At 42.8% G+C, this 16,487-nt stretch overlaps 1 protein-coding gene across 1 annotated transcript in view; it reads right to left on the bottom strand.

Moving 5' to 3' along the window:
* Window positions 1–224: 224 nt before the first annotated feature.
* Window positions 225–16,487, bottom strand: part of RBM28 (RNA binding motif protein 28) — a 32,764-nt gene continuing 16,501 nt past the window's right edge. The window contains exons 13-20 of the mRNA XM_077770769.1: window positions 16,036–16,171; window positions 14,773–14,837; window positions 12,182–12,340; window positions 9,991–10,140; window positions 9,598–9,672; window positions 6,254–6,510; window positions 5,451–5,550; window positions 225–2,252 (exon numbers count right to left, since the gene is read on the bottom strand). Coding sequence (XP_077626895.1) covers window positions 2,118–2,252; window positions 5,451–5,550; window positions 6,254–6,510; window positions 9,598–9,672; window positions 9,991–10,140; window positions 12,182–12,340; window positions 14,773–14,837; window positions 16,036–16,171 — 1,077 coding nt within the window. The 3' untranslated portion in view covers window positions 225–2,117. The remainder of the gene's footprint in view (window positions 2,253–5,450; window positions 5,551–6,253; window positions 6,511–9,597; window positions 9,673–9,990; window positions 10,141–12,181; window positions 12,341–14,772; window positions 14,838–16,035; window positions 16,172–16,487) is intronic.

Raw genomic sequence — 16,487 nt, 5'->3', positions numbered from 1 at the left:
AGCCCAATCCCCTGGGACCGGGACCCCCTGCCAGTATTATGGACTTACTGTACTTGGACTGTTCCAGAAATGGAACAGCTACATTGAAATCCTTCCCGAATCTGATTCCTTGTGATTTTACTCATCTGCCTCCACATATCCTTCTGGGCTCTACTAACAGCTAAAAAGACCCCAAGAATTCCCTTCTTGGGCACGCCAGTACCATTTTCCTTCAGTTACTCATGTGACTTTTTAAACTTTTTATTACAGAAAATTTCAAATGTCCATAAAATCGGAGAGAATACATAATAAATCTCCATTTACCTATGACCAGCTTCAACAACAATCAAGCCATGACCCATTGTGTTCCCATGTGACATTTTTATTTCCTTCACCAACGTGGTCATTACATTTGTCTTACACATGAGCTCTGGCCAACCCAGAGTACTAGCAGCTGACTCACAAGAAGCATCCCATTTCCACTACTACCACCTAACAGTCCTATTACACGTGTGGCAGCCACACTGTTCCTTCATAATGTGAATTCAGTGGACCCAGCTCTCCCACCAGAACTTGTGCAGTAGGGTTTCTGAACCCAAGTGAAGGAATTTATGTTTGTTCCCAACGATTTTCACCTCATCAGACTGAGCCCATTCTTTCAGGCTATTGTAATCTTTTTGGATCTAGACTCTCTAGTATTTATTCACCATCCCTCCCAGCTTTTGTAATACCTCTTAAATTTTGGAAGTAACCACTCATCTCTATCCTAATTTAAAAGAGAAGTGTGGAGGCACCTCCTGGGTGGCTCACTCGGTTGAGTGTCTCACTTTGGCTCAGGTCATGATCTTGTGGTTCATAAGTTCAAGCCCCAGATCAGACTCACTACTCTCAGTGCAGACCTTGCTTCAGATCCTCTGTCTCCCTCTCTGTCCCTCCCCAACCTGTGCTTTCTCCTTCTCAAAAGTAAATAAACCATTTTTTAAAATGCTTTAAAAAAGGAGTATGAATGGGGCGCCTGGGTGGCTTAGTCAGTTAAGCGTCCGACTTTCGCTTAGGTCATGATCTCGCGGTTTGTGGGTTCGAGCCCCGCGTCAGGCTCTGTGCTGACTGCCAGCTCAGAGCCTGGAGCCTGTTGCAGTCTGTGACTCCCTCTCTTCTCTGGCCCTCCCCTGCTCACCCTGTCTCTCTCTCTCTCTCCTAGAAATAAATAAAAACATTAAAAAAAAAAAAAGGAGAATGAATTAGAAAAAGAGTAGAGCCAAAAAAGATAGGAGAAACACTTTAGTTACATTCCTTATACTATAAACGAAAAAACCAAGGCTCAAAGAGTCTGTGTCTGGTTCAAGGCCACCCATTAGGTTAAAGGCAGGACAGGCTCAAGCCTACGCCTCATGTTCACAGCTGCTTCCATCAACCCCTACCTCTGTAAGTCCTGAGAAGGAGAAAATATGGGTTATCATCAGCTAGGCTAGGATCTGTGGGCCACTGCAGATGGATTTCTACTCAACTAGTAGTAATAACCCACTCATCTGGCAAACAATGATCAGATGTTGCTCTCTGCCAGGCCTCACTGACCTCAGTGACTTTCCCAGTCTCTCCCACTCTCAGAGATTAGATTGGAAATCATTTTTCTCCATTCTTCCTTAATTCCTGCAGTATGTAGAACTATGTAACTTAGAGTTAAGAATGTCAAAAACATCCATAAATAATAAAGGACTCACATCTATTAGAAATGACAATTTGTTATTTTAAAAAGCCACAAAATATCTCATTTAAAGACTTCACAAAATACACATCTGAAAAACTCAGCCCTTGAGAATGCTCTTTACAATTTTTTCCATTTCAGAAACAAAGGATTGAGTGGGTAATAATTAGACACAATTCATACAGTGAGCTGGATAACACACAAAAAGCATCCAAATGTTTTTCTGAGATTTCTCTTTGTGGTTCACTAATCACGCGCTGGGGAGGGCCCAAAGTTCAGACATGCACAGCCTGGGGGGCCTCTCAACAAAGTGGCAGTGGACTGGGTAGGAAGGAGAGTGTCCCGTCAGAGAACAACATGAGGGGTTTGAGGGAGACCTGGGAGCTTTACCAAGAAGTGCACAATTAGCTTCTGATCCAGTCTGCTGCCATCATCAACTATCAAACCATTTGCTCCTCTTCGCAAGAGGTGCTCCTTTAGAAGGTCCCAATAATTTCTGTTTATATTGTTTGACCAGCTGGTTGAAGCGGATTTCAGTCTTATTTCCCTTAGCTTTTCTCCTTGGTGTCTATAAATGAAATAAGGAAAAACAAAATGAAGAGTTTCAAGCACTGAATATCACCTTACCCTTCACACAACCTAAGAGAGAAAATAAGAAATCTTCTTCACCACAAGAGGTGAAATGCTCTTAGCAAATGCAAAATGAACTGTCCATTGGCAAGAAACCAGACGAGGAATGCTTAAGGGCCCCCCTAAAACACTGCAGGTGCTCCCAAGCTCTAGCCCTCAGATGCTCATCTAAGTCTTCTTGCAAATCAGTCAGCCCAGAGTCTAGATCTTCCTGCTGGCCCTTTCCCTTAACAAGAATACTGCTTATGGGATTTCAAAGATATGGCTCAGACTTCCCAGAGACACAGATTCCTTGAGCAGGAGGAGAAGCTAATGCTTCTTTTACCTTGAAACTTAAAAGAAAGGGACCAGGGAAGGAGAAAAGAATGCTTGGCCTCAGATGTTCAAGAATGCAGAACCACCATTTTCTACTAAAAGGAACTAGGGCTGCTTGGGGAAATGGCTAATGCCAGGACCAGGGGAAAAAACATGTAAGATGAGCTGTGACATCTGGCTGTACCAGAAAGCAAGGACACTACCACAGACAGGGTCATATCAGAAAGCCTCGAGAGCCACCATGAAGGGCCTTCTGCTGGCCTAAGATGGGACAACAGTAATCATTCCATTTGATGGAAACATATCAAGTATACAAAAACTCAGGAATCTATATTACTAAAAAAATATTACTGGCAGGGCACCAACTCACTACTCTGAAAACGGACAAAAGGAAATGAAATCAAAAGAGAGGATTTGCTTTTGTAACTTTTGATGATCGTGATACAGTTGATAAAATTGTTGTTCAGAAATACCACACTATACATGGGCATAATTGTGAAGTGAAAAAGGCCCTTTCTAAGCAAGAACTGCAGTCTGCCGGATCGCAAAGAGGTCATGGAGGTGGATCTGGCAACTTTATGGGTCGTGGAGGAAACTTTGGAGGTGGTGGTAACTTTGGCCGCGGCGGAAACTTTGGTGGAAGAGGAGGCTGTGGTGCTGGAGGTGGTGGCAGCAGAGGTAGTTATGGAGGAGGTGATGGTAGATATAATGGATTTGGAGGTGATGGTGGCAACTATGGTGATGGTCCTGGTTACAGCAGTAGAGGAGGCTATGGTGGTGGTGGACCAGGATATGGAAAGGAGATGGATATGGTGGTGGTGGTGGAGGATATGATGGTTACAATGAAGGAGGAAATTCTGGAGGTGGGCACTATGGTGGTGGTGGGAACTATAATGATTTTGGAAATTACAGTGGACAACAGCAATCAAACTATGGACCTACAAAGGAGGGCAGTTTTGGTGGAAGAAGCTCGGGCAGTCCCTATGGTGGTGGTTATGGCTCTGGAGGTGGAAGTGGTGGATATGGTAGCAGAAGGTTCTAAAAATTTTCAGAAGAAAAGGGCTACAGTTCTTAGCAGGAGAGAGCGAGGAGTTGTCAGGAAAGCTGCAGGTTACTTTGAAACAGTCGTCCCAAATGCATTAGAGGAACTGTAAAAGTCTGCCAAAGAAGGAACGATGATCCATAGTCAGAAAAGTTACTGCAGCTTAAACAGGAAACCCTTCTTGTTCAGGACTGTCATAGCCACAGTTTGCAAAAAGTACAGCTATTGATTAATGCAATGTAGTGTCAATTAGATGTACATTCCTGAAGTCTTGTATCTGTTGTAGCTTTGTCTTTTTCTTTTTCTTTTCATTACATCAGGTATATTGCCAGGTAAATTTGGAGGTGGTACCAGGAATAAAAAATTAAGGAATTTTTAACTTTTCAAAAAAAAGAAAGAAAGAAATCATGTATCTAGACAGCAATCATCAGTATGTGTTAAAACCATCAGGTAAGAGGCTGATGAGAACTTTACAAACAGAAGACAGGTAGACGACCCTAAGCTTACAGATCTACTGATCAACCTCTAAGCATCACTAAAAACGGGGCAACCAGACATTATGTGCCTTAGGGTGTCGACGCGACAGAAAGCACTCAGCACCACTCATGACATACTCTTGCCAAGAAAACTGAACTTGAGGGGCAGCCAGCTGGTTCAGTCGCTGGAGCGTGTGACTCTGGGTCTCGGGGTTGTGTGTTCAAGCCCCATGATGGGTGTAGAGATTACTCAAAAATAAATAAAATCTTTTAAAGAAAAAGAAAATGGAACCTGACACTAATCAAGCCGGTACATCTACTACCAGTTTATAGAAAATACATGGTTGTCACAGGAACAAGTTAAATGACACCACAAGGAAGCAAACAGCTTAAAGTCAAAATGTAATACATTCTAAAGGTCAAAGGACACCGTTTCTACAACAAATTATCAGAAAGGAAAGAAGGGAGGCGATGAGGAAGAATATTATAGTGGAAAAAAGGATAGATTTAAGAGACATAAAAACCAAATGTAATGCATGGACTCTCTCTGAATCCTGATCTGTACCAACCAACTATAAAAGAATATATTTGAGGCAACTGGGGGCATTTTAATATGGGCTGCATATTAGATGATAATAAGGGCTTCTTATTAACTTCATTAAATATGACAATGACATAATATATGTATATTTTTAAGGCCTGGTAAGTTGGAGATGCGTTCTGAGGTATTTTTCTGAGCAATATACCTCATTCTCATATAAGGCACATTTACATGTGAAGCAGAGTTTGCTTTAATGTCTTGCGGGCAGGGGACAGTATGTATGAGGAATGAGTAAAACAAGATAATTGTTGAAGAGGAGTAACTGATACACTGGGTCCTCTCCACTTTTATTTATTATAATATTTACAGGCTATTTTTTATTTTATTCAAGATTTTTATTTTTAAGTACTTTCTATACCCAATGTGGGGCTCGAACTCATGACCCTGAGATCAGGAGTCAGCCAGTTGCCCCTATTTTTTAACTTTATTTAATTTCTTTTTTTAGTAATCTCTACACCCAACATGGGGCTTGAACTCACAAGATCAAGAGTTGCATGCTCTTCTGATGGAGTCAGCCAGGTGTCCCAGGTTCTCTCCACTTTGAGAACTATATATATACCTCAACATCTTCTATAAAGCTGTAGTCCTGCAAAGCTGCAATCCAGAGCCCTGTCTTTTTGCTTACCTCACCAGGGCACAACAGTGGCCACCAGCCCCGGCAGAGCCATGCTGTACCGGAGCCCCGTGCCCTACAGAACTCACCTGCTTGGAAGGCAGTTTCTGCTTCTCTTGCTTCTTCTGGCTTATCTGCGGCTTTGGCTTTTTGGGAGGGAGAGACTTCACTTTGCCTTTGTCCCGGAGCCTGAAATAAGAGGTCAAGTAAATGTCACTCTGAAGTCTTCCTCTAACTGGCACCTCTGAGGCTGTTTAAGCCAGAAGATAAAATTCTTTTCTAACACTGGCTCTAAATCCAGGAGAGTCTTTCTAAAAAAGGATACTGTAACAGAATATCTTAAGGCTCAACATTTGTATACTTTTTGTTTCAGCTTAAAACCTCACAAGATCCTTGGGGTGCCTGGGGGACTCCCTTTGTTGAGCAGTGGACTTTGGCTCAGGTCATGATCTCATGGTCTGTGGGTTTGAGCCCCCTATCTGGCTCTGTGCTGACAGCTCAGAGCCTGGNACCCTCAAAAAAAAAAAAAAAAAATAAAAAAAAAAAAAAAAAGAAAACCTTAGAGGACTGACTTTTGTTGATAGCACTAATCTGCTGCCTCAAATAGGATCTGCAAGACAACCTTGAGTTGGTGGGTCTCAGCTAATAGACAGGCTCATGGGTGGAAGGAGGCTCTTCATAAGAAGGAAAAATGCATGAAGGCCAGCCCCAGGAGGCTCCCCCGAGACCCTCTCTGCTAGTGTGGAGACGCCTGCACATGAACCCCCTCATGGGGGACTGGCACAGTATGAAACATCCCTTTCATCCAAACAAAGCTACAAAGAAAGCGTTAAGTGAAAATAAACCCTCTTAGAAGCCACCCGCTGTTCTATGCCACAGTCCTGTATCTCACCGAATTTTGGGGCCTCGGTGGGAGGGGAGCACCAGGACCTTCCTTCTCTTCTTTCCATCAGGCAGCTCCACCTGCTCCACTTCCGCCTTGGTCTGGAAGCCTGTCCACGAAGTAGAACGCTCCTTCCCCTTCTGCTTCAGGGCGGCCTTGCTGTGTTCCTGTGTGCGATTTTGAGCCACTTTCCGTTGCTGCTCTTTCCCAAGCACTGGCCGTTCCTGCTGCGGCTCGCCAGTTGCAGGCCTGGATTTCACTTTTTGCTGCATAAAACAAGAGACTGCCATCTGGTTTCTGGATGAGGCTTATTTGCTGGAAACAGTCAGCAGAAAAGGAGCTTTCTGTGAGCTTAGTGAAAAGGGGGAGTTCATCCCCTGAATAGTTACAAATTATAGGAAAGTGAATACATAGTAACAGATGGTTACTAGGATAGGGGACATAAAACCACCACTTCCTTCCCCATAGGCAGGAACAGGTGAAAGTACATGTATGCCCAAGACTCGAAAGCCAGTAGGAAGAAAGAAAAAAGAAAAGCCAGCAGCATGGGACAATTATTAAAGGTGTAACAAATGTGTGAGAGGAATCCCAGAGGGCGAAGAAAGAAATGAACTGAAGAAATATTGGAAGTAATTAGGGGTGAAAATTTTCCAAACTTCGTGAGATACTAAACCACAGATCCAAGAAGCTCAGCCCAATATATACCAAAAACTCTACACTCAGGCACATCATACAAAACTGCAGAAAATTAAAGACCAAGTGAAAATCTGGAAAGAAGCTGGGGGGAGGAAGAGGGTAGAGAATACTTTTCCTAGAGAGAAACAAAGAAAGAGAAGATTACACTGAATTTCTCTTCAGANCTGTATCTAGTATAATTATCACTCAAAAGTGAAGGAGAAATAAAGATTTTCTCAATACACACACACACACACACACACACACACACACACACAGCAAAAAAACAAAACTAAACAAAAAACTAAAGAAAGGAATTTGTCACCAGGGGACCTATCTTGCAAGAAAGGCTAAATGAATTTCTTCAAAGGAGGAAGATGACCTAGGTCAGAAACCTGAAAGGAAGAATACTAGAGAAGGAATAAGTGAAGTGAAGATGAGGAAAAGATGCTATGAGAAGGAAGGCATAAGGTATGTTATAGATTTTAGTTCCACTGTAGCAGAAGAAGAAAAAGAAGATTCACATGAAATTACTGTAATAATTGATACAACAAAGATCTATTATGAGCCTGTACTGTGCCAGTGTTAGTTTCAAAGGTAAGGGTACCGAGGGAAAAAACTGTATTTCCCTCTCAGCTTAGTGGAAATAAGAGACACACAAAGCAAAGGCAAAAACTAAAGAGCTTAAGGAAGTTCATGAAAGCACAAGTAAGGAGGCCTCATGTCTTTTGAGAGAGGTGGAAAAATGCTACTTGAGGAAGCACATTTGATCTGAATGTGGAAATTGTGTAGAAGTATCCCTGGGTCAAGAGAAAGGCGCAATTTTACACAGAAAGAGCAGGACGTACACAAGTATAGGCAACAAAAGAGGCATCTGAATAGTTTTGTAAGTCACAAGCTTCAGAACCACTGCAACAACAGCTTACAGCAGGAAATAAGTCTATACCTAGAACAACAAAGCTGCCTTGAACAAGAACCAGATCCCAGGTGTTCCTGTCCAAGACACTGTATTAACCACCGAAATCACTCTTCTATAGGTCAGGCCCAGCATACACACCACAGAGTACAAATGTTTGGTATATAAGCAAGTTAACGTATGCTATCAGTGAAAGCTTTAGGAGTTATGGTATCAAGAACAATCTGGCCTTCTACGTCCTCAGGCAAGATGGGTAAGAAAATGAGTGCTAACTGTGCTGACCATGCACTGTTACCACTTAATCCCTGGCAATCATGTGAGGTAGATGCCATTAATCCTAGTTTACAAACTAAACTGAAAGCTGAGAAAGGTATTAACTTGCTAAAGAACTCAGAGGAAGAGCCTGAGCCTGACCCTGACCATGAGCGGTCAGGCTTGTTCTTTCCTTTATACCACACTAGCTTAAAAACAACACTAAAACTATCAGGCATTACACTTCTGGAGCCATCTGAGAAAGAATTATGGGAGAGTTAGCTGAAATCTACAGCAATGTAAAACTTTCACCTGGGCCATTACCTTTGACATATACCATCACCAAACACTGTACTCACAGTGCTTCCTGCTAATATCAGCCTGATACTCCTCTCTCCTTCCTTTCCCTCCTGAGGAGCTACCACAGGACAGGCTAGCAGAGGAGAAGATGGCCTGGAGAGTTGTAGGGAACTAAGAGTAAAGGCTGGTAAGAGCCTCTGTACAGTTTTTTTTTTTTTTTTTTTAATGAATTAAAAGTTTAATTCTGAACCATTTTTATAACCGCATTTTCTCTTGAAGCATCGTATCACAGCAGGTTACAACAACTTTGGGATAAAAGGCAAATGGTAAACTGTCCAAAACAAGGTTCCAAATAACACCTCTTACTGATTTACCCTACCCATACATATCCCAAATAAAGTTTTTGATCAAAAACATGAAATAGATCCACCTGCTTATTTTAAGCATATTAAAAAGGAAACTAATTGGACCATTTCTATTTGTCTATTTTATACAAAAAGGCTACACAATGTTACACTTTATTCAGATTACAATTAGAGTGATTATGAATTAGTGTTCTACACCATTACTCAATTCTTAAAAATTAGAAATTGCTGTAGCAGTATTCACTATAACTTAACACTACGAGAGACTTAAAAAACTAACAGTTACTGCAAAAAAAATTAAAGAGCTACTTCAAAGCAAGCAAAGTCAGTACCATTACAGATATTTAAAAAAAAAAATTAACAAGCAAGGCTAGAGTTTGATAAATTCCATATCCTGTGATCCATTCTTGTGCATTCTTCACTTCTTGAGTCACTACTAAAAAATCAGGTAGAGACCTATTTCAAGGATGCAGACCCACAAATTGAACAAAATAGGAGCTTAAATATATTGTTCTAACAGAAATAGTTTTTTAGTTTATTTTGAAGGACAGAGAGTGTGCACCCAAGCAGGGGAGGCACAGAAAGAGAGGAAGAGAGAATCCCAAGAAAGAATCTGCACTGTCAGTGCAGAGCCTGATGCAAGGCTTGAACTCAAGAACTGTGAGATCATGACCTGAGCTGAAATCAAACGTTGGACACTTAACCGACTGAGCCACCAAGGCACCCCTGAAATAATTTGTTTTAACTCAGCTGTACACTTAAAAATAGTAAGTTTTACGCTATGTGTATTTGACCACAATTACAAAAAACAAAAACAGAAACAGAAACACATTTCAGTTCTGTACCAGGCTGCGCTGAATCCTCAGTTCCTTTATTTTAAGTTTCCTTCGATCTTCCAAAGAGAACTCCACTATCGGTCTCTGTGTCAAAAGGAAAATGTCATTCAGTAGATTTCTTAATTTCTGAGTGCAATGAGCTAAGTTAAGCTGTCCTCCACTACTCGCCTCTCTCATGCTCACTTACTCCACTTAAAGGTAAGGGGCCCGTTCTGCAAGCAGGCTGTCCAACTGAGATTTCAATTCCTTCTAATCATCAGCTGAATCCCTGCTTATTCCCTCCACTGACTGGCTATTCTTTCCCACCACACACAAGTCAGAGGACACTGGGCACAAAGGAGAGAAATGGTTTTCTGCAAACGGCCCTCAGAGGATCAGCTCCCCCCACGGGACAAGGCTCACCTTCAGAGGCCCGAAGATCTCTGGATTGTTGTTGATGTGGCGAAGGGCTGTCAGGGCGTGCTCATGCTCCTGGAACTCTGCAAACGCGTAGCCCAGGGACTGACCCTTAACTTTCCCATGCACTCCTTTGAGATCTCGCATCACCCTACACTAAGAGTACAGCAAGAAAACAAAAATCCTTGTTTACAGGATAAGAACATGAACAGATTCATTAGGTAATCAGGTTACTGGAACAGAATCCGCACCTATGTCAACATTCATACTGGTAAATACACTTACCAATGTCTGTCTTAATAGAATGCCCTGACTAGAAAGCACAGAACCAACTAAATAGATACCTCCTGGCTTTCTAAAAGTTTACAGAGATCAACAAAAACCTACTTACAAGCATATAAATAAAACAAACTTCCTCTTCCCAAAACTGTAACAGCTAACTGCTGATACTCCACAGAAGTTAAGAGGTTTATAGAACTTTAAACTGTACAAGTTATCACTGAGGATGAAGCGCTGTCCATAGATCTCATCACTGAAGAAACCACTGAACAAGGAAATTATTGAGGAAGGAAAAAAAGGCCTGATGGCTTTAGTTAAGAAACACATTCAGGCATGGGGAAGAACCTAACATCTAGCCTAGAAATACAGGAAGAAGTTTTAGCTGACTTTGCTCAGAGCTCAGATCTTGTCTGGTGTGATTTTTCCCTAAATCCTTCACTTAACTGTAACAGGCATCCTGAGGCATTGAAGATACCATATCATAGTAGACTATCTTAGGATACTGTGCACATGCTGTTACTCCTGGAAGCTGCAGTTCTCATGTAACGGAGAAATCTAGGTGTTAAGGATGCTGCATTTGGTATACTTCTCTGTCCCTAGAACTGTGCCATGCACTGCAGAGAAACCAAGAAAAGCGTAAAGTGAGGTTGCTGTCCTCAAGAAGCTTATGATCTTCCTGACATACTATGCCTACACATATGAAAGAATTAAAGAGAACATTCAACACAATGCAAACATTGTAAAACTCCTAAATTTCCCTGACTGGTGATGTACAGGCACTTATTAGTATTGTGGATGCTGATATGAGAAATTACACAAGTGACCCCTACGCCAGTAACACTTTGAACAGTTTTACTAAGAGCGGGGTCAGATATGCGCTGGTATGTTCACAATCTCTCATGTAATTCCCCAAATACCTATGCCATACATTTTAAGAGATTTTCCAGGGTTAGGAAAACAGTTCATAGTCACAAATCAGAGCAAAGCAGATTTATACCATTGGCTGAGTAACTTAGTCAGTAATTACTGATGAGAGATGACTATGTTCCAGGTACTCTGCCAAGGACTAGGAGCCATGACCTACTCTCCAAGAGCTCAGTCTGGTCGGGAGAAATGACTGGCAGACAATTACAGGACAGTGTCCTAGTGCGTGCTGTGACAAAGGTTTACAGAGGGTGTTGTGAGGGCAGGGGGGAAGTGTGTGTACTCACACACTGTGTAATCAGGTCTTGGTCCGAATCCAGTGTTTGTCTAACACAACTGCTGCAGACTCGCGTGGCTCCCTGTGCTTACCACACTGGACCGAGGACTCTTTTTATACAGTAAGAGCCTAAATGGCAGTAAAATGTTCTTCTAAAGAGCAAACTACACAGATTATTTTCTCTGCAAAAAAATTAACATCATAGCACCTGCTATGATGCTGAGCACACAGCAAGCATGCAAATTAATTCCTGAGGGCAGACACTTCCTTGCATTCGGCTGCAATTTGGACAATGTGTGTGAATGGCAGTTCTTTTTTTTTTTTCTTTTTTAAATCCTGTCATTTAAAGTTTTTACTTATTTGGGGGGCACATGGGAGAGGGACAGGGAGAGGGGCAGAGAGAGGGAGAGAGAGAGAATCCCAAGCAAACTCTGCACTGTCAGCACAGAACCCGACTCAGGGCTCAATCTCATGAACTGTGAGATCATGACCTGAGCTGAAATCAAGAGTCGGGCGTTTAACCCACTAAGCCACCCAGGTGCCCCTGAAAGGCAGTTCTAAGAAGAGAAAACAAACAAGCTACCATGAAAACTGCTTTGTCTGTTAACAATGTGTCCAAAAGAAACTGTCAATCTGCTAGCCACGCAGCCTGAAATAAACACTCAAAATGACCCACGGTGAGTACCAACGTTGCGGGTGGACAGGGCCAATGCTCACCTCCTGGAGGCGCACCCCTTTCTCCCCTCGAGTGGCATTCAGCAGCAGCTTTCTGAGCTCTTTGTCGTCCACAGCCTTTGGGAGGTTGTGCAGACACAGCCTGGTCTGGGAGACAAAGATATTCTGGTCCTTGAGTTTCTGATGTTTCAGCAGCTCAAACTGAAAGAACAACAAACTGTCAACAATACCATCCACCCTTTAAAAATGCAAGTTCCTAATTCTCCAAAAGGAACAAATTGTGACACCCCCCACCCGCATCCAATAACCCACACATACAGAAGAAAAGAAGGGAAATCGCCCACCCACAGCCTTACGATGCCTAGCTTAGGGAAAGAAAGGTTCAAAGAGGCCAGATGGTGGGTACGTGGTAAGATCATGGGCTCTGGATTCAGACTAAATTAGAAATCCATCCCTAACGAGAGGAGTTCCGTGAAATTTTTTTTTTAATTTTTTTAATGTTTTATTTATTTCTAGGAGAGAGAGAGAGAGCGTGAGCAGGGGAGGGTCAGAGAGAGAGGGAGTCACAGACCAAAACAGGCTCCAGGCTCTGAGCTGGCAGTCAGCACAGAGCCCGACACGGGGCTCGAACCCACGAACCGCGAGATCATGACCCAAGCGAAAGTCAGACGTTTAACCGACTAGGCCACCCAGGCGCCCCAGCCTCAATTTTTCCCCCTACAAAGTGGAACTGTAGATCAAAATACCAATCTCTCAGCATTGATGTGAGGCTAAAATGAGGTAATACACAAAAAAATCCCAAACTCAAAACCTGGCCTAAAGCAAATAATAAATAATACTGTGGTTAACATCTATGCCCAGTCCTGATCTGTCCAGCAACTCAAACGAATTTTCCAAAAGGACGTGGAATTTATTTAAAGAATCTTGATAGAATGTTGTCTCAACTCCGCCACCTTGAGGCAGAAGACTGTCCATGACTACAGAAATGGATTCTGCTTCTGGGGCACTGGGCTCAAGGATGTTGCACAAAACACCAGTCCCAGAGGCAATGTCTCCCAAGTGAGAGGATAACATTCTTTTCCTGATTTGTTTTTAAAATTAGGTTAGTGGATGGGGCACGTGCTTGGCTCAGTCAGTTAAGCGTCCGACTTCAGCTCAGGTCATGATCTCACAGTTCATGGGTTTGAGCCCCCCCATCAGGCTCTGTGCTAACAGCTCAGAGCCTGGAGCCTGCTTTAGGTTCTATCTCCCTCTCTCTCTGCCCCTTCCCAGCTCACACACTCTCTCTCTCAAATATAAATAACATTTAAAAATTTTTTTAATTAGGTTAGTAGAAAAAAACTTTAAAATTTTTTCTTTACTCAAGTCTCATTTCTGCTGTTCCTTATTTGGTAAAGGTACTAACAAATCAGAAAATAAGCAGAGTCTCTGAAAATAAATATTAAAGGGTTATTTGAAGTGGCTCTCGTCCCTAAGTTCAACAGTCTCAAAAGGAACAACTGTGTCTACTGTGAATTATAATGCATATAATCAAGGGAACATTTTGCTACAAAAATTCATTCTAAGGAAAAGTCAAAAGTGTCACTCTCATATTATGATGAGAAAAGGACATATAATGCTCCCCAAATACCATGATTTCCAAATGTTCACTACTAAAAAAGTTGTGAACATGAGTCTAGAAACTGCACACAGAAAAAACACAGTGCCTCTTGGTGTCATTATATTCTCATCTCCATACCTTCAGGCTCTAAAGTTAACTGTCTTCTTTTATTTATTTATTTTTTTAATTTATTTCTGAGAGAGAGAGACAGTGTGAGCAAGGGAGGGTCAGAGAGAGAGGGAGACACAGAATCTGAAACATGCTCCAGGCTCTGAGATAGCTGTCAGCACAGAGCCCGATGCAGGGCTCGAACCCACAAACTGTGAGATCATAACCTGAGCCGAAGTCCGACGCTTAACCGACTGAGCCATCCAGGCACCCCTTTTTTAAATGTTTATTTTTGAGAGACAGACAGACAGAGTATGAGTGGGGGAGGGGCAGAGAGAAGGAAACAGAATCTGAAGCAGGCTCCAGGCTCTGATCTATCAGCAGAGAGCCCAACGCGGGGCTTGGACTCTCAGACAGCGAGATCACAACCTGAGCTGAAATCAAGAGTTGGCCACCTAACCAACGAGCCACCCAGATGCCCCTCTAAGATGATTTTCTAATCTGAACATAACCTCCTACCAAAAAAAGGACATCTTAACTCTTCCAAGAACCCCATCTACCTCTTTCCGTACTTATTCCAGCCTATTCTGATCTTCCATTCTTAACGTCATTCTGCATTTACACTGACACCTAATTACACATAGCCCTAGCCTCCATGACGCAGAAGCATACATGGCCAGCACTTACTGCTGAGCATTAGGAAATTAGACAATAAGACCCAGTCCTTATAATGGCATATGTCCTATAATGCTATGTACAATGTTGGGTTCTTTGCTGTTTCATCTGTGTGACTTCCTCTAAGCATAAGCAGGGTCTGTGACTGATGCTTCGCTCTCTGATAAGCACCTCCAGCATTCAACAGGTATCATTTACTGATTTATACGAAGTCATGCAGATCTTGTAGGCTGGCGCCTAGTCTACTCACTCGTTCTCTCTTGGCCATATCAGCGGCGCTCACACCCTCGGCAGCCTTAGTCCCAGCACGAATCACTGCAGAAAGAGGGAAAAAGGCCAAGACATCAGCAAGGGAATTTTCACTGAGCAACAAGAGGAATGTGATTTGAGTGATGCAAGCTCTTTGTATAGGCCCAGAGGACTATGCTGGCCAGGACATAGTGGCATTTGGGTAGGTCCAGAAATAGGCTACAGGGCTAAGTTCTTAGCTCTGAGCTGCTTTCAAGGACTAAAACTGAACATTTTGTTAGTTTGTTCCTCTTCTCCTTCTCTCCCCTCAAAAACTTCATGTGCATGCCCAAAGTCTGATGGAAAGGCCTAGAGGAAGGTCTGAAAGTAAGTACATTTTAGGTATCTGGGATATAAAAATGCTCCCAAACCTGTCCTTGAAATTTTACTGTTCCTCATGTACTAGGTACTGTACTTAGTACTGCCAGTAGAAAGCAGCGAGTTCAGCCAGCTGCAAACAGCCATGTGGCCATACAGAGGCCTAGGACTGAAGGCTAAGGGCCTGACATCACCAGTCCAGCCTGTGCAGTTGTGCAGCAGGTGGGCTGACAAATACTGCATGCCCTAGAGGAAGGGATTTTTTTTTAATCTTTTTAATGTTTATTTCTGAGAAAGAAAGAGAGGCAGTGTGAGCAGGGGAGGGTCAGAGAGAGAGGGAGACACAGAATCTGAAACAGGCTCCAGGCTCTGAGCAGTCAGCACAGAGCCTGACACGGGGCTCAAACCCAAGAACCATGAGATCATGACCTGAGCCGAAGTCGGACCCTTAGCCGACTGAGCCACCCAGGTGCCCTGGAAGGGATTTTTTTTTTTAACTGAGGCTAATTTCTGATTATCTTTCTGACATTAAATGGAAGGTACCAAGCACACAATTTAAATCCATAAATAATCCAAAAGAGCAATAATTTTAGCCATCATTTTCAACTCCTTCAGGAAAACTATCAGAAATCATGACAAGAGGCAAAGGTAATTTGAATTTTTCCTCCCTCTTTGCCCTGCTAATCCTCTGACATAAAGGTCTAAAGGCTAGCAGGCAGAAAAGAGAAGGGTGGTTTTCCTAACGGAAAGCCGCATCTGCTAAAGTGGAATAATGTGATGTTGCTGTTAAAAACAATATGTGGGTTTTAAGTTGAAACATGCCCCCACATGTACTACTGCGGGTCACTGTCACTGCTCAGGGCCAGCTACTCAGAAGCCTGGTTCACAACTCCCTTCCATCACTCACAGCCTTCTCGGGCCAGGTAGAGGTTCCGGGTCCCAGTTGGCTTCTTCACCTTCTTTGTCTGGAGCTTTGCAGCCTCATCACGGGTCACTGCCAAGTCGATTCTGAGCAGTCGGCCATCCAGTTTAAGCCCACTGCCCTGTAACAGATTACAACCCTCTCTCTTAAAAGTCATAATGGGTAGAAATTAAGCACCTGACAAGGAATGCCAAGGAAAGGGAAAACAGCAAACCCCAATTATGCTACGGAACCCAGCCTCTAGGATGTTTTAGCCCAGGCGGGTGCAAATGGACCGACGTTTAGCATAGCTGTGCAAAAGGCCACATGTAGGGGTGCCTGGCTGGCACAGTTGGTAGAGCATGCAACTCTTGATTAAAGGGCTGCGAGTTCAAGCCCCATGGTGGGTGTGGAGCCTACTTAATTAAAAAAAAAAAAAAAAAAAAAGCTGTTTTAAA

Source organism: Crocuta crocuta, unplaced genomic scaffold, assembly GCF_008692635.1.
Source record: "Crocuta crocuta isolate KB4526 unplaced genomic scaffold, BGI_CrCroc_1.0 scaffold266, whole genome shotgun sequence".
Taxonomy (NCBI): Eukaryota; Metazoa; Chordata; class Mammalia; order Carnivora; family Hyaenidae; genus Crocuta; species Crocuta crocuta.
This window is presented reverse-complemented; position numbering and strand designations above follow the sequence as displayed.